Source organism: Capsicum annuum, chromosome 1 (genome assembly GCF_002878395.1).
Source record: "Capsicum annuum cultivar UCD-10X-F1 chromosome 1, UCD10Xv1.1, whole genome shotgun sequence".
Taxonomy (NCBI): Eukaryota; Viridiplantae; Streptophyta; class Magnoliopsida; order Solanales; family Solanaceae; genus Capsicum; species Capsicum annuum.
In genome coordinates, this window is record NC_061111.1 from 15,869,607 (window position 1) to 15,891,368 (window position 21,762).

General features: G+C 39.6%; 1 protein-coding gene across 1 annotated transcript; it reads right to left on the reverse strand.

The window, feature by feature from the left end:
- Positions 1-424: 424 nt before the first annotated feature.
- On the reverse strand, positions 425-21,079 carry LOC107870684 (acetylornithine deacetylase). The gene is made up of 10 exons (XM_016717281.2): positions 20,650-21,079; positions 12,584-12,828; positions 12,387-12,495; positions 2,799-2,937; positions 2,657-2,714; positions 2,562-2,579; positions 2,178-2,300; positions 1,870-2,023; positions 1,754-1,787; positions 425-715 (listed from the first exon to the last, which is right to left on the reverse strand). The coding sequence occupies exons 1-10, from the start codon at positions 20,980-20,982 to the stop codon at positions 612-614; spliced, it is 1,317 nt and encodes a 438-aa protein (XP_016572767.2). The 5' UTR covers positions 20,983-21,079; the 3' UTR covers positions 425-611.
- Positions 21,080-21,762: the final 683 nt, after the last annotated feature.

Sequence of the window (21,762 nt, forward strand, 5' to 3'; positions counted from 1 at the left end):
ATCTATTTTATGGAAATAATATTCAATGGAAATACCCCTTTTTGTTTTTATAAGATTTAGTTAAGTATGATGTTTTGAAAGAAATAATGCCTTTGGGAGAATTTTTTTAAAAATAAATTACTCCATGCATAATACACCTTTTACTAGAGTGAAACATAACTAATTTAAACTTTCAGTAAACAGATGCCCCCTTTTGCAAATGCACAATACATCTTCTCAGTGCGTCCCAAAAAGACTAGGATGCATCGTTTCACAAAAGAGTGAAGTTCTCGTCTAAAAAAGCAGTCCAGTGCACTAAAGCTCTCAGTAAGCGCGGGGTAGTTAAAGTTCTCTTCTAAATAGACCAAACTATTATACAAACTATACGAAGACTAATGACTGCGATCCCATGGAAGTTGAACCAATGATACTGTAACGCTGCGGATTTACTTTTAACAAGCTAGAATTAACCTCCAATAGAAGTGAAAATTTACTTCGATTAGTCACAGATTCAACATAGAACCAGCTTTCCTATAGCAGAACTCGTCAGAGCGAGCTATTTTTCATGTATTATATATTAAACCTTATGCTTGTCAGTCAGACTCAGAATTGGTGATGTATCGAACCTCAGATCAATCATCCAGCTGCGAGATGATGCTTGCAAAGACTCGATAACCTTGGCACATGTCGGACAGTAGACAATATTCATTCTTTGCATGGTATGTAGCCATTAAACCTGCATTTCATTATTATCAGAATATTAAACAAGGGTTTATTAGACAGAGTTAACAACAAGAAAGGAGAATAGACAATATTAACAAGGAAATGAATTACAGAGAGTAAACTTAAGCAAACGCAATTATGTCAAAGCAAGAGAATATGTTACAGATATCGATGTAAACATATTCAGACAACCATTCCAGTAAAAAATATTATAACACATGCCAACGATATATGAAGTGTCTTAGCTATAGGCTGAACAGAGCTCGACGAATGAATAGGAGCAGGGGTACACACATACTCATGCTAATGATATCTCAATTCTACGAGCTGAAGATACCCTGATCTTCTTGGTGATGCGGTTCAGAACACGTAAGGCACTGGAGGGTGATTTTTGAAGCGATATCTAGTCTATATAAATATGGTAAAACGTTGCATCTACCCAGTCAATGATACTTTGGACAGACAAGGGAGTTTGACAAGCAGATATTTGGATTATCCATCAAGAGCTAAATCTAAATCTGAAGGGACATGACAAGAAACGGTGCAAATTTTATGCTCTCCGGCTGGAAAAAAACCAGTTTTGCCAATTTCCCTTTTAAGGGGTAGAAACTCTGATTAACGATAGGCCGTGCATCACCAACTCAGGATATCCTTATATCCAATGCTTAAAAAAAGGTGAAGAGAAAGGTCAGACCAGAAGAAAGGGGAAAGGAATATGTTAAAATGCACCCGTCTCCCGCATAGTTAGGCATGCAGTTCAGTCAATTTTTGCACTCATAGTTTTTAACCATTGAACTCTTACTGCTCAAGCTTGTTGGCACCAACTAATACCCAATTGGAAATTTGAAACAGTGTTTCCAAACCAAAAAAGTCAGAAGGATTGGTCACACAAGCTTGCGTCCAAGTTGATGATTTCAAGTAACGTTTTCATTGTATATCTAGAAACATACACAGTCCTGATTGTATTTGTCTTATAGATTCAGAAAATCACTAAATTTACATCTAACAAAGGGGAAAGAGAATGATGAAACTACAAAAAAGGAAATTGTACCATAGCCAGAAGTTTGAACATCAAAACCTTCGTCCTGGCAAACAAGTAAAGAATAAGATACTGCAAATTCGAGTTTCTAGAAGGCCAAACAAGTAAATTTGAAAGAAGTTATGTACCTGCAGATCTCTTATCAAAGGCAAAGTACCGGTTATAGAATATGGTTTTACATGCCCAACTTCCTCTTCAGTAGCTTTGCATAGTACATGAAATCCCCGAGAATTGAGATCACAAGCAACTCCAGATGAAGCTTCGTCGAAACTTATAGTGATTCTAGTGGATTAGAGTGGAACATTAATCACTAACGAAAAGTTAAAAGAAAACATGGATAAGATAAACTAAGACAGACATTAATTGAGCTCTAGCTTCTATGACCATTCCAAGTAATCAAATGATTTCCATCTTTCAAAGAACGAGTATAGCATACCTGCCCCTTAAGTTCTCATCTGGCAGGACATATTTTGAAACAGGGCCTCGACAATCAAGTTTTTCAATGTTGGCATTTAAGTCATCAACATATTCTTGTAATTTCTTCATAGCATCTGATACACTGAAGAAGGATACATTGTTAGAATTCTTACTAATCTTCAAAAGATTCGTATGTTCCATTTCCTGTTTCGAAATAGACGCTCAAACGTTTTTGACTTTGCAGAGATTGAAAAATCCTCATATAAAAGTGTGCAACTAAAATTCCAGATTAAAAAAAGAGAAAGTAATGTGTAATAAGCTATGAGACCACAATGATACTTTTTAGTAAATTAATCTTCTTCACGAATAACAGAAAAGGAAAAACACAGAACAAAGCGCATACCTGTAAAATGGAGTCAACCTGCGAAGAAACAGATGTGATTAGATATTATCATTTTTGATGAAAGAACTCAAGGAGGCCTCAAAGAAGAAATTTACCTAACATCTCCAGAAACAGTGCACTCAGCAGGAATTTGGTTGATTCCACCCCCAGGATCTGCAGAGCAAATAATTTACCACATAAAACAATTAGAGAAGATAAGCTCAATATGTTCAAGTTCAACTAGAGTTGAGAACTTACAAAACCACTGAGTTGGTTTCATGGTTGATGGTGTAGCAAATTCATATACTTTTTCTTTAGGATGGGCAGGGAAATCTCTATAGAAGCGGGATTGGATTTCTTTGAGTGCTTCCATCGCAAGCTCCAGAGGATTGATAGCCTAACCATTTGCCATAAATGTCATACAAACACATTGGAGTATTAAAAGGTAGACACAGAAAAGATTTCAATTTTACTGTATTCCAGAGCATAAAAGTTGTATTGATCCAAGGAGTTTTCACGAGTAAAGTAGATGGGCTAGAGAGACTAATGACATCACAGAGCCCCAGTCCAAGTCAGAGTTCAGAAAGTTGGTACGAGTGGGTGGATCACAGAATAAATTGAATTAGCAGCATGAATATTAGCTGAAAGTTACTCCTCTAGTTGTGTCAATTACTCTACTTGGCTTATGAAGGCCATGGCAACATGCTCAGGAAATGGAAGTTCAAGGAACAAGTATATGTATATTTCTGCTCCTAGAAGTAACAAACATGGGAGGTTCATTGTTATTGTGGTATTACAAGGGTCGAGAAGATCATTTCTCATACTTCATGAAGTAACTAATGATGGCGGACGAGATGACTAGCCAACAAAGCTGAACAATTCATGATTAAAGGCTATTCTCTTCCATCAGTCCACATTTCCAAAATTGCAGAGCACATATGCTTGGTCCAAGCGTAGCCATGTACAGGATGTATCTAGAGAATGGTAAACTTATGCCTAGAGGAGCAAATTGGATACAACTTGGGGGAATGCCTCGACCCCCTTTGTTCATTAAATCAACCATAGTCAACAAGGCCTTCTAAATCCATGTTCATTGTTTAACCATTAATGCAGTACAATAATATATGTGAGCAAGTCAAACCAAGCGACAATTTCACAATTCAAATCCATTTACACAAGTGGGTTGAGGGAACACAATTATTCAAAATCAATTTCCAAGTTTAAAACATCAATTTGGGGGAATACCTTGACCCCCCGTTCCAAATCCCACACCCATGCACCCCATTAGTTCAAAATATCAATTTCAAAGCATGAATGACTCATCAAAACCATGGGAAAACGATTCAAGGATCAATCATTCAACAACCCTCAACCATATCAAAACCCACATTTAAATCCATACAATAAAACTATTTAAAACACATGTTTTTCATGAAATAAGAGTAAGGGAAGAGTAACATGCCTGAAATACTAAGATTTATGGAGAGAAATCAACCCTTAAGTCCTGAGATGACCAACTTCTTGAAAACCCTAAGTATCTTGACCTTGGAGTGCTGAAAATAACGTCCCAAGGGTGTTTTATGGTCATGGGTATTAAGTGGGTAAAGAGGAAAATGTCCAAAGTGCCTTAATTAAAAGATGAAAAATTGTCGCTAGTGACTACGGGTCACTATACGACTCGTACGGACTCACTACGGCTCGTAGTCTGGACAGTAGCTAAGGGACTCCTTTTCTGGTAACCCTACGACACGTAGGGTCCAAGTCGTAGTCAACACAGAATACTTTGGGCATAGCACTGATTTGACTACGGGTGGGACTATATGACTTGCTTTGAGTCTTTACGACTCGTGCGCCCTAGTCGTAGTCACAACAGAAACTCCAGGCCAGGTTACAATTGGGTCATTAAGACCTGTAACAACTCGTAGGGAGGGTTGTCGTCTAGGCAGTAAGTCTAGAAACTCAGAAATTTTCAAGGAACAAAATCCGAGGTGTTTCATTCTCCTCCTCCCCCAGGATCATTCGTCCTCGAATGATAAGACAAGGCATCCCTTAGCACGGAATACAACCACACTTACCTTTAACAAAGACAGAAAACAAAGAGTGTACACATGCCTTAAGCACAATTATCCGAAGCGGGAAACAAAAATGGGTATTTGGACTTCATGTCCTCTTCGGCTTCCCTAGTAGCTTCCTCAAACCTTTGGTTCTTCCGTAGAACCTTCGCCGAAGCCATCTCCTTTGTCCGCAACAGATAGATTTGCCGATCCAAGATCTTCTCATACGACAATGAGTCGGAAACACCAACACTTTCCAACAGAACCACCAAGGAAGGATCACCCACGCACTTTCTCAACATCGAAACATGAAAAACCTGGTGAACGGAATCCAAACAAGGAGGCAACTCTAACTCATAAGCCACAGTACCCACTCTCTTCAAAATCAAATAAGGGCCCACACAAATGGGGACTGAGATTACCCTTTTTTCCAAACTGCATCACTCCCTTCATAGGGGACACCTTCAAGAACACCCAATCTCCCACCCACTTCAAATTCCAACTCCCTTCGCCTCACGTCCGCATAGGATTTTTGGCGACTTTGGGCGGTCTAAAGCCTATCCCGAATCACCTTAACCTTTGTCACAGCCTGATAAACCAAATCGGGACTGAACAACCCAACCTCGCCAAGATCAAACCACCCAATAGGGGAACGACGTCTCCTACCATACAAAGCCTCAAACGGAGTCATCCTAATGCTAGAGTGATAACTATTATTATAAGCGAACTTAATGAGAGGTAAATGATCAACCCAACTACCACCAAAGTCGATCACATAAGCCCGAAGCATATCCTCCAACGTCTGAATGGTCCTCTTCGCTTGGGGGTGGAAAGCAGTGCTAAGGCTCACCTTCGTTCCCAAACCTCTCTTGAAAACAACAACAACAACAACAACCCAGTATATTCCCAAACCTCTCTTGAAAAGAACGCCAAAAATGAAGAGCCTTGCATAATCCTCTGTTGAATAATTGGTATCGCAGATAAGAAATGAGCGAACTTAGTCATCCCATCCACGATTACCCGAATCGAATTAAACTGATGGAGAGATCGCGGAAGACCGGTAACGAAATCCATATTAATTACTTCCCATTTCCACATGGGCAACTCGATTTCTCGAAACAGTCCACCAGGCCTCAAGTGCTCCACCTTCACTTGTTGACACACTATACACTTAGCCACATCCCACTTCATGTTATTCCATCTCAAAAACCATCACTTTCTGCTGGCCCATATCATCCTTAATCCGCATCAAGATCGGATCCAAAACCTCTTTCTCTTTCACCTCAGTACCAAGAGATGACTTCACCACCTCTTGCACAATCACACCTCCATCCTCGAAGTCCAAGAAACGTATCCCAAGGTTTGCCAAATGGTGAATATCCTTTACCAAACCTCGTTTCTCCCCATCAACATAAGATAAGATCCTTATGGACAACCTGCTAAGAGCATCAGCAACCACGTTAGCCAACTGGGTGATAATGGACACTCATGTCATAGTCCTTGAGCAACTCAAGTCTATCTTCTTTGCCTGAGATTCAATTCCTTCTGGGTGAACACATATTGCAAACTCTTACGGTCTGAGAAGATGTCAACATGAACCCCATACAGGTAATGGCACCAAATCTTCAAAGCGAAGACTACCGCCAACAACTCCAAGTCATGAGTCGAATAGTTCTTCTCGTGCACCTTCAGCTGCCTAGAAGCGTATGCTATCACCCTACCATGCTGCATTAACGCACAACCAAGTCTTGCACGGGATGCATCACAATAAACCAAGAAACCATCAGTACCCTCGGGCGGGGTCAAAACAGGAGCAGAAGTCAACTTATCCTTCAACTTCTCAAAACTACCCTCGCAAGCGTCGGACCATAAAAATTTCACCTTCTTTTAAGACAATCTAGTCAACGGAGCAACAATCGAAGAGAAACTCTCCACAAACCTCCTATAATATCCGGCCAAGCCCAAGAAGCTCTGAATGTCAGTTGGAGTCGTGGGCCTAGGCCACCGCAACTTTTTGCAGATCCACCATGATCCCCTCACTCAAAACAACATGGCCCAGAAAAGTAACATCACTCAGCCAAAACTCGCACATAGAAAATTTAGCATACGACCGCCGATTCTTGAGAGTCTGCAACACTATCCGGAGGTGATCGGCATGATCCACCTCACTCTTGGAATATACCAAAATATCATCAATAAACACAATTACGAATAAATCCAAGAATCAATGGAAAACTCGATTCATAAGGTCCATAAATGACGTCGGGGCATTAGTCAAACCAAAAGACGTACCAAAAACTCGAAATGACCATACCGAGTTTGGAAAGCAGTCTTAGGGATATCCACCTCCCTAATCTTCAACTGATGATAACCCGATCAAAGATTAATCTTAAAAAAGCACTTAGCTCCTGAAGCTGATCAAATAGGTCATCAATCCTAGGAAGAAGATATTTATTCTTCACAGTCACCTTATAATGGCGGTAATCTATACACATCCGAAGGGACCCAACCTTCTTATGCATGAAGAGTATCGGAACACCCCACGAAGAAAATCTTTCAACCCAGCTGGAACCATTCCATGAGGGATAGACATAGGATGAGTGTTCGAAAGAAGATCAATTCCAAAATTGATTTCCCCATCGGGAGGAACACCGGGAAAGTCATCAGGGAAAACCTCAGGAAATTCATTAACCACGGGAACGGACTATAATGAAGGACCCTCCGAGTTAGAATCTTTAACCCAGACCAAAAGATAAAGACACCCCATGGAAATCAATTTTCGGGCTCTAAAGATATGAAATGAATCTTCCCTTAGGCACTAGGGAACTCCCTTCCCACTCAATCACCAGCTCATTCGAGAATTGGAAATTGACCTTTCGGGTTCTACAATCAAGAGACGCATAGCACGAGTGCAACCAATCCATCCCCAAATTCTAACTTGTCCAACTCTATTAGACCCATAAACGTCTCCCTACCACACAACCCCTATAGACTCTTCTAGCCATAATAGAGTCGCCCACCGGGGTGGAACAAAAAAGGGATCAGGAATACACTCAAAACTAATACCAAAATGAATAGCCACATAAGAAAGGTTAGACTCGGGATCAAGCAAACAACATACATCACAAGAGAGAAGTTTTAGCGTACCAGTAACATCAGGAGATGCCTCTGAATCCTGACGGGTGGCAAGAGCGTATAGATGGTTCCGACCAGTGCCAGAGCCGGAAGTAGCACCCTTTGGTGCAGGAGTTGAAGAAACGGCAACCAAAACCTTATTAGCCCCAGTAGCAACGTCGCCAGAAAGACAGTTTCTCTGAATATGGCTAAGCTGGCCACATCTAAATTCCTCCCCTCATCACAAAAGCCACGGTGCAACTGTCCACAAAAACTACAAAGAGGATGGGATGGCTAGGCTCTCCTTTATGGGTGTGTAGCGCACCACTCTTACCTATATTCCATCCCATCCTCCTAGTAGGTTTTGTGGACTGTTGCACCGTGGCTTTTATGATGAGGGAGGAATAAGTGTTTCGGATTTGGCCAGCCTGACCATATTCAAAGGAACTGTCCTTCTGGCGATGTTGCTACTGGGCTAATAAGGTCCCGGTTGCCGTTTCTTCAGCTCTTGCACCAAAGGGTGCTACTTCTAGCTCCGACACTAGTTGGAACCGTCTGTATGCTCTTGCCACCCGTCAGGATTCAGAGGCGTCTCCTAATGTTGTTACTGGTACGCTAAAACTTTTCTCTCGTGATGTATGTTGTCTACTTGATCCGGGCTCTACCCTTTCTTATGTGACCCATATGTGGCTATTCATTTTGGTTTTGATCATGAGTGTATTCCTGATCACTTTTCTGTGTCCACCCCGGTGGGTGACTCTATTGTGGCAAGAAAAGTCTATAGGGGTTGTGTGGTTTCTATCTGTGGTAGGGAGACGCTAGTGGATCTAATAGAGTTGGACATGTTAGATTTCGATGTGATTTTGGGGATGGATTGGTTGCACTCGTGCTATGCATCTCTTGATTGTAGGACCCGAAAGGTCAGTTTGTAATTCCCGAATGAGCCAGTGATTGAGTGGGAAGGGAGTTCCCTAGCGTCTAAGGGAAGATCCATTTCATATCTTACGGCCCGAAAATTGATTTCCAAGGGGTGTCTTTATCATTTGGTTCGAGTTAAAGATTCTAACTAGAGGGTCCTTTATTACAGTCCATTCCTGTGGTTAATGAATTTCCTGAGGTTTTCCCTAATGACCTTCTCGGTGTTCCTCCGCCCGTTAGGAAAATCGATTTTGGTATTGATCTCTTCCAGACATTCGTCTTATTTCTATCCCTCCTTATAGAATGGCTCTAGCTGAGTTGAGAGAACTCAAGGAGCAGTTAAAAAATCTTCTTGACAAGGGTTTTATTCGCCCTAATGTTTCTCCGTGCGTGCTCCAGTACTCTTCGTGCATAAGAAGGATGGGTCCTTTCGAATGTGTATAGATTATCGCCATTTGAATAAGGTGACTGTGAAGAATAAGTATCCTCTTCCTAGGATTGATGACCTATTTGATCAGCTTCAAAGAGCTAAGTACTTTTCTAAGATTGATCTTTGATCGGGTTATCATCAGTTGAAGATTAGGGAGGCGAATATCCCTATGACTGCTTTCTGAACTCGGTATGGTCATTTCGAGTTTTGAGTGATGTCTTTTGGTTTGACGAATGCCCCGACGGTATTTGTGGACCTTATGAATCGAGTATTCCGTCGGTTCTTGAATTTGTTCGTAATTGTGTTTCTTGACGATATTTTGGAGTATTCCAAGAGTGAGGCGGATCATGCCGATCACCTCCGCATAGTGTTCCAGACTCTCAAGGAGCAGCGGTTGTATGCTAAATTTTCTAAGTATGAATTCTGGTTGAATGCTTTTACTTTTCTGGGTCATGTTGTTTCAAGTCAGGGGATCATGGTTGATCCACAAAAAGTTGAAGGTGTCTCCATGAAAAGAGTGATGCGGTTTGGAAAGAAGGGGAAGCTCAGTCCCCGTTATATGGGCCCTAATTTGATTTTGAAGAGAGTAGGTAATGTGGCTTATGACTTACGAGTCTCCTTATTTGGGTTCCATTCACCCGATTTTTCATGTTTCGATGTTGAGGAAGTGTGTGGGTGATCCACCTCCGCACAGTGTTAGATGGATCGGCTCGGTTCGTCGGTCATTTGCAGTGACGTGGTGAGCTTCCATTCTCTGGAAGACTTGATCATTCCATCGGTTTCCTTCCATAAACCAGAATTAAAGAGTTCATGAACATTGTCATTTTCATTATCCGAGTCGGGGGCATGTCCCGACCTAGATTGTTTTTTGGATTAGTAGAGGCTTTGTGGATATTACCGTGGACTTGAGTATTGGTTATTGGTTATTGGTTACCGGTTATCGGTTGTTGACAAACCTTAAATATCTTTTAAGTTGTTAAGCATGTTATCTTGTTATATGTTCGGAATCCAGCCGTTGCTAGTGTTATATCTTATCTAACTAGGCAAAAGGGGTGGTCTCCGGTCCTCGATGGGGACTTAAGATGCCCGTCACGGTCAGGCCCCGGTTCGGGTCGTGACAAAGTTGGTAAAATTGCAGAGCACATATGCTGATGTTATAAACAAGAGCAACAACAACAACAAACCCAGTATATTCCCACATAGTGGGGGCTGGGGAGGGTAGAATAGAATGTACGAAGTCCATACCACTACCTCTGAAGAAGTAGAGAGGTTGTTTCCGATAGACACTGCAAACAAGAGCAGTCTTTCCAAATTGTCCAAGCTTAGCCATGAACAGGATGTATCTAGAGAAAGGTAAACTTATGCCCTAGAGGAGCAAATTGGATACAATGTTCTACATGAAAAATGGATAAACAATGTTGAAAGACAACGAAGTAAACTCCTTCAAAAGAGCATAGGCTATTATGCCAAGCCACTCTTACCTACGTTGGAAGTAGATGGCTCCCAAACTAAAATTCTTGTGATATTTACACATAAAAGGTAGCACTACTCTATGCCATATGCCCGAAAGTTCCTTAGGTATGTTGGTAGGTCCATGAATAACCACATGGTTGGTAACCGAATAATCTTACTGTGCGAAGTTTAAGGTATCCATCTACTATAACTCTGCTTTGAAAAATGAAAGATTTTGGAAAAGTATGGAGAAGACAGAAGGACCAAGAGGAAAAGAGCCACTGCCAAATGATAGAACAAGCCAATAGAGAGGAACCGTCATTGAACAATTAGCCGAACAATTTGGAAAGATGCATGGGAGGTTTGATAACATGGCACAAAGATTTGGGCGTCTGGAAGAAGGAATTTGACCAGGGAGAGCTTCTATGAATTACTTTCCAAGTCATTCTATAGCTAAACAAAAAGCATAAAACAACTCTTTATGTGGTGATTTTGGCAGCCAGATAAATTCTTATTAAGGCCTAAAGGATTCACAAGTATTAGCATTGGATGAAAAGCTGCTCCATATATCCCAAAATTTTGGGGATCTCCATTTCACTAACTAATATACAATAATGTCAAAGACTTGTCTAACTAAAGCGGCTCTAAGCCTCTAAGGGGTCGCTTGATAGGTGTATGAGGTGTATTAGTTATGCTAGGATTAGTTATGCTCACATTATTTTTTATCGATTGTTTGGTTTGTTGCATCAAATAAATAGGGTGTATTAGAATAGATTGTCAAAAAAAGAACATGAATAGTACTGAGTAGGGTGTATTTTAAAATAGGAAAAGTACCCTGGATTTTTAATGTCATGGTTTATTATATATAAGAATAGTACTGAATAGGGTGTGTTTTAGTTATACATAAGTTGAAAACATTAACAGACAAGGGAGTTTTTTCTTTAAATTACCGACAATGGACTAAATAATATCAAAACTAGTAAACTAGTCCATGTGTTATTTTCTCTAAAACCTCCTACCAAACGACTCCTAAGAGATATTTTAGCAATCTCCTTGTGGAGTTAATGTCACCGAGAAAGCCATGAATTCTGTTATATACTAATTGGACAATGATAATAAACGTCAGTCAGCTACAAGATCCAGTAGATTGACTTGATCATACCAAATAACTTAAGTACTACAAAATTTGTAAACCTTAGCTGTAAGTGAGTGTTTACTAAAATCATCATAGGTCATGGAATACTTCAAGAGGCAGCAAATAAACAACACAATACTGACAACCATGATGTCTCTTAAAACTACCTGCCTGCTCAACCTAGGATAATACATTTTAAAAAGTAATGAGCATTCAAATATACATAACCAGCAAGGGAAAAAAGAATAATTGAATCTACATGTGGAACTCACAAGTCATCCAACAGATCTAAGGCTTTAAAATTTTGGCCAAAAGAACTCTTGCTTTTACTCTTGGCATCAAGAAACTCTGAATCTTCTATCGACAATCTTCCATAGAAAAGGTTTCCTCTAATTATTGTTAGGATTAACTAAAGGACATTTAACAAGCAATTCTAGATGGCAGATTACCATTCTTACTAGTGGAGATAAAAGAAATTGACGAAAGTGATACCGGCATATACAATGATGTTTCTATTGTTTTTCAAATGAGAATTGGTAAAAAAGAGAATAACAGGATCTATCACACAGATAAAGTTCCAACACAAAATTAAAATCTCGTGCAAACAAATTCCTGTATGGATCATTACTATTTCTTCTCCAATTTCATCGTCTTTTATACTGCAATAGAAACTCTCGTCAAAGCAACAAAAGGGACATTAATTGAAGAGCTTAGACGTCAAAGAGTAGAAAGAAAAAGAGCACCTTGTGGGCAAGACCACTGTGGAAAAGCTTTCCAGTTACATGGAGTTTCCACGGTATACTGCCACCAGTACCAATACATGGCTGTTTATCTGCTGTGTCAATCCAGAATCTACGTAAAGGAGTAAACAGTATAGGTAAATCGACTATGTCTCTGCAAAAGAACTTCTTAGTTGATACCAGCGCATACAGTTACTTACAGGGGGCCTTGCTTTAACTTATCAAGCAGTCCGTCCTTCACTAACGCATCCACACCAACCCCAGGGATAGATGAATTCTCTTCACTGGCTATGAAAACAGCAACCACCGTGCATTTCAACTGTGGCTTTGTCTCTCCCAGCCGCTTCATAAGCTCGGAGACAAGAGCCACGTGACCTAAACAATCAGTAGTTCCACGTCCTCGAAGTTTATCACCATCGATGCTCAATGAAAAGGGATCAAATTCCTGCATATGAAATTGTTTACCGCTATATGAGAGATCATTATCATTGCCGGCTTATAAAGGAGCATAATTTACAAAAATGTTAAGGCAAGCAAAAGCAATGACTATCATGTCATTCAAGTTTAAACTAGCCCAATAAGTACACACCCATCAGTCACAATAATTAAATCTTCCTGGATGATTTTACATTCCTCATACAACCTAAATTCCAAAATCTCTAACCTCTAAATGAAACAAATTAAAAAGAGAATAGTAACAAGAACTAACCATTCTAAAAAGTGCAATTATCTTTTTTTTTGAAAAAAAAAAAATTGCCTATAAGCATGTAACTTCAGTAACTGGCCAAAAAGTTGGGAATGCTGATGAACGATTATTTGAATTATCTGTGTGAAAATGCAGAAACTGCCATGTCATTTTTTTATCTTTGTTGTTCCTTCCCAAAGTTTGACAGTCATCTTATTGAAATTCCATTTAGAAATTTTTCTGAATTATGATCCACACGGATGGATAAAGGGTGCTCGCTGGCTATTTTACTTAATAACCCTGTGTTCACTTTAGTCTTAGCGTCAAGAACGGGAAAAGAGCCTAACCCTTTCTCATCCATTTTATTAACATCTTACAATTACAATTTCAGCTAATTTATAGAGGGAGAATAAAGTAGATATCAACATTTTAGCTCAAATTAATATAGAAAATTCTTGAATGCAGTAGCAATTCAATGTACAAACCTGTGAATTACTTATCCTAACTGGTCGATTATTTCCTAATGGTACAATGAAACTAGTGATCTCGCTTAAATCTTTATCAAATTGCTAACTTGTGATGGCAACACTTTAGAGTTCAAATGGCAATTGAACAGAATGAAGTCGCCGGAGTGGCACAATAAAGCAAACATATAATGAGAACAACACTCATCAAGACTACCTTAGAGCTGCATAGTCCCAGATTGCAGAATTATCATGCTAAAAGAGCTGTATAGTTCCGAATTGCAAAATCATCATGCTAAAAAAAGCAATATCCAATTATTCAATTGTAGGAGGAAAATTATGGGAGACCAAGAGAACCTTAGTAGCTTAGTTGATTGGTTACCTGATACCACACGGTATCAACAAGCACAAAACAGTCCACACACGAACAATGACAACCCCAATTAACCCGCAACAACAAGACACAAACGATACAAGAAACAAACACAAACTTAAAGCAATATAGAAGATAGTTAACTTGACACAAGGAGAACACGTAATGTAGCAACTAAAGAGTATATTAAACTCTAAAACCTCTACAAAACACGTTAACAAGCACCAAGTTCTTACGACGACACAAGAGCGGAGTCCACCACTCAAGCACCAACGTTTCTAACAAACAAGCAATCACAAGAGATTCCACCCTTGAATGCTATCCTAGTTACAAGTTTCGGTTTTGTGCCTCAAGGAGAGAGGACTTGGTGTTTCAAAAGTTCAAGCCTTACAATAATCATCAACCAATCCTCAAAAGACCTATCTTGTTCTATTTATATTATATAACAAATAAGACTTAAAATGACAAAGGTACCCCTTTAATGAAAAGGCTTCAAAGGCCGCCTCTCTAGTGTAGCAAATGGGCAAATGGGTGGCTTAGGGTGTGTCTTTGGTCCATCTCACGTCTCAACATTGACATTCCTTGGACGATCCTTGGCAGCACTTGCACACACGTTGAGCTTCGTAGTCACACTTGTATCATCCTCTCCATATTGAGAGGAATTTGCCCTCAAATTCAAGCAATCATCACCGGCAAGCTCTACTCTTGGCATCATCTCTTCATTGCTCTTCTCTAGGTTAGGACGTTCAACCAAGGGTCCCATGAGATCATCAAGCATGCTCCTTGGACTTACATGTTTTTCAACCTGCACATGAGAAGAATGGATGCTAGGCAAAGTGCTAGTATCTTGGTTAGTAAGCAATAAAGGGCCGTTGTGGGCAAATCCAACAACCTTGACTCTCGGCTCCTTCTCTTCTTCACCATCCTCACTCTCGGTTTCCTCTTCTAAACCGTTACTAAGCATGACCTTCCTTGCCATATACAATGGCACTTCAATCTCATCTTCACACGGCCAACAAATATCTACCTCATCACCATCACTAGGCTTCTCGGGTTCTGCCCTCTCTCCATCTTGAGATTGATCATCAATCTCCTTCGGTTCAAGTCCCACCTCCTCCCCAAGAAAGTACAATTTCCCCTCCCTTAGGATCACATTTCTCCTATTTGGACACTCGTTAGCCTTATGTCCCCAACCTTGGCATTTAAAACATTGAAAGCCCTTAGAACTAGAAGAGGAATGCGGTTTACCTTCATTTCTCGAAGGATACCTTTGGTGAGCCTTGTTCTCGGCTTGGACAGCCTTGTCCTCAGGTTTCTCCACATTAGATGGGTTATTTTTGTCCTAGTGCCAATTCGAGAGAGATTGCCCTTTGAGCTTGACACTCAGTTTCTCCCATAATTCCCTCTCAACTTCCAAGGCGGTTTGGAAGATGGCATCAATGGTGTCGAACTTGTGAAGTGTCAACCGTGAGGCAATGTCCCTATTCAACCCCACCTTGAATCGAATGATGTTGTGGCTCACGTACTCCCTTTAGTGATCAAGTTTCAAAATGAGTTGTTGGAACTCATTATAGTAAGTCACGACGCTCTTGTTCCCTTGCCTCAAGTTATACAACCTAGCAAGGTGCTCTTGATGGTAACTCTGGAGCAAGTACCTTTGTCTCAAGAGGTACCTTAACCGAAACCAGGAAAGGAGTTGCCCCTCAATCAAAACATTGCCAAACCGCTTCACGTAGTAGCATAACCTTCAAAGTGCACAATCGCATAACAACTTTTTGTCTCCTCAATAAGGTCATTAACTTGGAAGATTCTCTCACAAGCGAACTCCCAAGCTCGAAACTCTTCTGAATCACTCTCACCTTTGAAGGTTGGAAGCCCCACCTTGATGGTATTGATGCCTAACTCACGGTTTTGGGTCCCGTGTTGGTTCCAATGACCAACTCTCCCCTCTCGGCCATTAACTTCCCTCGGCTCACCTTGTCTACAACCTCTCTCGGATCACCTTGTCTACCCCTCATCTCCTCTTCCCTCAAGTAAACATCACCATAAGCTCCATAACCCCATGTGGTTCCTCCCTACCATATCCCTCAACACGATTTGGTTGATTTGGGTTAAGTGGATTCGGGTTGGGTGGAAGGTAAGGCCTTCGATCTAATGGAGTTTGGATTGCAATGTGAGGCCTTTGGTTAAGTGGAGGGCTTGGGTTTGGTGGCATTTGGGTTCTAAGTCTTTCTTGTTGGACTTGGTGAAGTGGAGGGTGGCTTGGTCTATCATGATCTCGGTGTTGGGAGTAGGGGTTAGTTTCGTTGGTGGCAATTGGTGGATATAACATTTGGTGCATAGCATCGGGAGTACTAGTTGGTGAAATGTTTTGAGGGGTAGAGAGTCGATTTCTTTGGCTTTCCACTCTCTCCAATCTCCCACCCATAACGGACACTTCACCCTTCATAGATACAACATCCGAGTCTAATTTCTCAATACCCACGGACATCTTAGCCATGTCTCAGGACATAGCTTCAAGGCGAACCAAAATGATACTAGTAGCATTGTGTTCCTCGTGGGTTGAGAGTGTGGGGTCTCGGGTTCCATTGCACCAAAAACAGTCCACAATGTCACACACAACACACCAACAAAGGTTCAAGTCTTTGAACCGCAAGCAACAACACCACACAAACGGCAACAAGAAAACTAAACAAGTTTCCAAGACAAAAACACACGTTGTTGAAGAGAATTTGTTCCAAGACTTTGATGTTCAATACTACACCTTTGAGGAAGATATTTCGGCTATGGTATAGGCTTACAAGACTTGAGACTCTATTTTCAAGAGTCAAAAAGCTTTCCACCAACTTGCACTCTTTTGGCAAGACAACTTTTTGGGGTAGTCTTGTCTCTTTCCTCTTTTGTCTAAGTTTGAAAAGTGCCTTACTCTTTTTTGGTAACTTGCTTTTTGGAGGGCTCTTTTTCTTTTTCTACTTTGGTGTTTGTCTTGGAAATGTTTTCAAGACAAACACAAAGTCTTATTTTTCTATTCTCTTCAAAGATCAAACAACAACTTCTCCAACTCAACACAAGAACACTAGATGAACACCACCAACAAAAACAAGAAAACCGTCCACTTAACACCATAACATAACTCGAATCTTGCTCAAGAACTTGGGTGGTAGACTCAGTAAGTGTTGAGGAGAAAGCGAACCAACACTAGAAACAAACTAAGACAACAAAACACACTCAAATCTAGATACAAATCTCGGCCAAACAACAACAACAACACCAAGAACACTCAGCCAAGAACAAGAACACTTCAACTCTTTTTTTTTTTTTCGACTTAGAGAGCCCAAGATGGGTAATGTTGGAACACAACCAGCCTTAGCTCTGATACCAAATGATACCACACAGTATCAACAAGCACAAAATAGTCTACACACGAACAATGACAACTAATGTTGGGTGTATTTATGCATTCTAACGCTACTATTCTAGCCTATTTAGCCTTGTTTTGAGGATGATTCATGTGATTAATGGGTTAAGAACGATATAAATGAGCATTTATGTGTCCAAGTATGTGTTTACAATGTTTAATGGTGGCTTCAAATGAGTTTTGATTCAATTTGAGCATTTCGAGTTCAACCGAGAAAACTAGTATAACTAGCTTGAGCTAGGTGTTTTTCTAGTCTATTGTGTTGGGTTCTAATGTGTTTTAATGAGTTACTAAGGTTGTCATTATGTATTTATATGTGAAACAACTTAGTTATAATGTTCAAGGTTCAATTGGATCAAGAAAAGAGTCAAAACAATAAGTTAAAGCTCAATGTGAATTTGGCCTATGCTTAGCTCGTGTTTCTAGTTCATCGTTGAGGATGTTGTGTTGTTTTGAGCTCTAAATTGTTGTGTTTAATGCTATAGGATGCTTGGTTAATGGAGTATGATGATATATAAAGGATTTACAAGCTTCAAATAAAGTGGAAACAACTTAAAAAGGCTTGGAATGGATCACGGAAGCACGAAACACAACTTGACGCCAATTTGGATACCTGAAAAGTATTGGGAGTGTGTGAACGCGTGAGGAGTCTTGGCGCGTGCGACACATCAATGGATTCAGAAGGCACCCAAAACAGTGAACCAACGCATAGTCTACGCGTCGCGTCGATGTACCCAACGCGATAATCGACGCGGCACGTCACTGGGTTTGCAGACAACCAGAAACTATTTCCTTGTTCAACGAGGCATGGGCTATTTCTTCCACTATAAATAGGACATTATTTACGTTTTTTACTTACTTTTGGACATCCTTGGAAGATATTAGAGGCTACACAACTTCTTTTTAGGGTTTTTATCATTCTTTTATTTTAGTTTCTTTCATGGTTTGTATCATCAATCCAAGGGATTAGATGATGAATATTCCCATTAAAGGCTAAAACTACCTTTCCGGGGTTAAGGCCAAGATCATGACTACTTTCATTTTGAATTAATTTTGTTTAAATTGCTTATCATTATGGTTGTTTGTTTATTCTTGTTTTAACTATTTTGAGGATTGGTCACCCTTATAATACATCAATTGTCAAACTTGTGATCTCGGGAGAGGGAATAGGGAGATAGAACATGGGAATAAGCAAAGTATGGTTCTTGTTTCTTTATAAAATAAGAGATTTGAATTAGTATCTAGGATAGGGATTTACTTAGATAACTTACTTGATTCACGCATAGGATGATATTTGTAAAGAACTTAAGTGAACTATTACATCCACGCTCAACGATGTAGTTGTAAGGTTCAACTTAGGTAAAGGATTAGAGGTTGGGAAACCATGATCATGCAATTAACCCTATGAATCAACAACCAAGATAAGCGATTTAACGAATGAAGTTCAATAACGTAGTATGATTGGTCTTAAGCCTTAACCCTGGGCTTCTATCCATTGATGTCATTACTTTTTAGCATTAGTTTAGTTTCTTTTTAGTTATCAATTCTAAAACTCTATTTGTTACTCTTCTCAATTTGTTAAACTAGAATTGGATAGGCGGCAAACGCAAGTCCCTGAGAGATCGATACTTGGGCTTTCTTGAAGCCACTTTTCTACTTGATAAGATCACATACACTTGCGTGTGTGCTTGGGCGCTGTCAAAAACCCACATTCACCCGCAATTACAAGACACAAACGGTACAAGAAACAAACACAAACTTAAAGCGATAAAGAAGATAGTTAACATAACACAAGGGGAACATGTAATGTAGCAACTAAAGAATATATTCAACTCTAAAACCTCTACAAAACACGTTAACAAACACCAAGTTCTTACGAAGACACAAGAGCGGAGTCCACCACTCAAGCACCAACGTTTCTAACAAACAAGCAATCACAAGAGATTCCACCTTTGAATGCTATCCTAGTTACAAGTTTCGATTTTGTGCCTCAAAGACAGAGGACTTGGCGTTTCAAAAGTTCAAGACTTACAATAATCATCAACCAACCCTCAAAAGCTATGTTGCTCGGACTCTTCAAAAATGTCAACGGGTGTGTGTCGGATCCTCCAAAAATAGTGTATTTTTGGAGGATCCAACACGGGTGCGACAACATTTTTGGAGAGTCCAAGCAACTTAGCTCAAAAGACCTATCTTGTTCTATTTATATTACATAACAAATAAGACTTAAAATGACAAAGGTGCCCCTTTAATGAAAAGGCTTCAAAGGTCGCCTCTCTAGTGTAGCAAATGGGAAAATGGGCGGCTTAGGGTGTGTCTTTGGTCCATCTCACGTCTCAACATTGATATTCCTTGGACGATCCTTGGCAGCACTTGCACACACGTCGAGCTTCTTAGTCACACTTGTATCACTACCTGAACTTCCACCTTGTTGGTGAGAGTTCGATTCCCCCACATTGTAATCCCCTCCTTGTTTTCCCCTTCCCCTACCCGCAATTTTAATTAGACCATAGTTCAAATTCCAACAAAAACAAAAAGCTCTAGGTAACTTCTTCCTATCTACTTAACCTTTAATGGATCACGTTACATGGTAGCTATGCTCAATGCCGGCAATTGCATAAAGCAAGTAAGGCCAGGGCTTTAGGCCCCAAACATTTGAGGGCCTCATTTTTCAATAATAGTCGGGTTATACATAAATATTTTTTGAGTATTACAAGTAAAAAGTATATTTTATTAATAAAAAACTTCAAAGTAAGTTTGAACAATTTGCGTGTATGAACATATTTATTTTTTATTTAGTGAAAAAAAATTGAGATCATTATAAAACAAAAATATAAAAAAGTTATTTATCTAACCATGAAAGTTCCTTAAAATATAATAGTCACTCATATATTATATTTTAACTCTAGACTAAATAAAAATTGGTCACTCATCAAAGTTTGGCTTTAGGCCTCAAACTTCGTTGAGCCGTCCGGGCTATGCTGGTAAGAGGCACTGTAATCTGTCCTGAGCCGGGGTCTATTGGAAACAACCTCTCTACTTCATCTGAGTTAGTGGTATGGACAGCATACACTTTACCCTCCCCAAAACTGACTTTATAAGAACACACTGGGTATGTTGTTGTTGTTCAATTTGTTTGTATTAACTTTCTTTTTTGGGCAATTGGCATGTTGAAGACCACCCAAAAAAAGGGACATTTTGATACATTTAATAAATCTTAAAACCACAAGAATCAAATTTTCTTGAATTCCGTGTCTAAGTCAAAAATAGAACAAAGAAATTGAAACGTAAAAGCAAGGGCTATCAAAATTACAATTTGTACATACCCAGTCAGCAGGATTAGCAGTAACAACATCCATATGCATGCCAACAAAAGACAGCACTTTTCCAGGTTGAGTACCAGGATACTCCACAATAAGATTACCCCTTTTAGCCTTATAAGCAACATGATTAATCACAAGTGGTCCACCCCCAGTTGTAGTGCTATAAGGAAGAAGGGTGTCAAGAACATGATTCACAATTCTGTCTTCCTCCGGAATAAGTTCTGGCGGGTTGTTCTGTACATATTTGGATTCGCCTATCAGTTTCCCCAAAAGATTGACGAATGAATCTTTGTTTAGATCGCCCAAGATTTGTTTTACTGAAGATGATGTAGCCATTGTAGCAATATATTGGAGTGGTATGGAGGTGCCTTCTTGCTAAGTGCTAACCTAGGGAGGAATTTTGACGAGTTTGAGGTTTTCAAAAACTGTTTTTTTCTTTTTAAGTCAAACTAGCTAATTGACTTTTACGCCTAGTTTGGTTAGGAAAGAATTATTAGGGATAATTAATCTTGAAATTAATGGAAATAGTTATTTCATAGTAATTTAATTCATCATTATGATATAATGGGGAGACATATAATTTTGATAGTGACAAATATTTCGCACTATACATATAATAAAATAGTTTTTTATTTTATTTTGGAATTATTTATCCATTATACCTCACACCAAACGACCTCTTAGAGGTTCAAGCCATCAAAGTAGACTCTCGAATTGGTTTAAGGATGCATATGCTAAACTTGACTCTTTTGTAAATTTTATAAATAGTAGAAAATTTAGTGCACCAAATATTTTTTTTTTTTGAGATATTTGACGTTTTGAGTGACTTTTATTTTCTTTAGTAAAATGAGCTTATTGACTTTACAAAGTCATATTTTTTTGTTAATTCATTCTTTTTTTGGTTACCAAATTAAACCGTCCTGTTTGTAGTGTGTTGTATGTAGGGATAAAATCTGTCTTGAGACATATGACACAAAGAGGGAGGCAATTTGAGGATTCGTCCGGACGATGAGTGCGGAGGCCATGAGAAACTCTCTCAAGCTAACGACAGTGGAAGCATTCTCGTAATTGATAAGAAAGTTGCTCGCGTCCTCTGATAATATAGCACAGGAGACA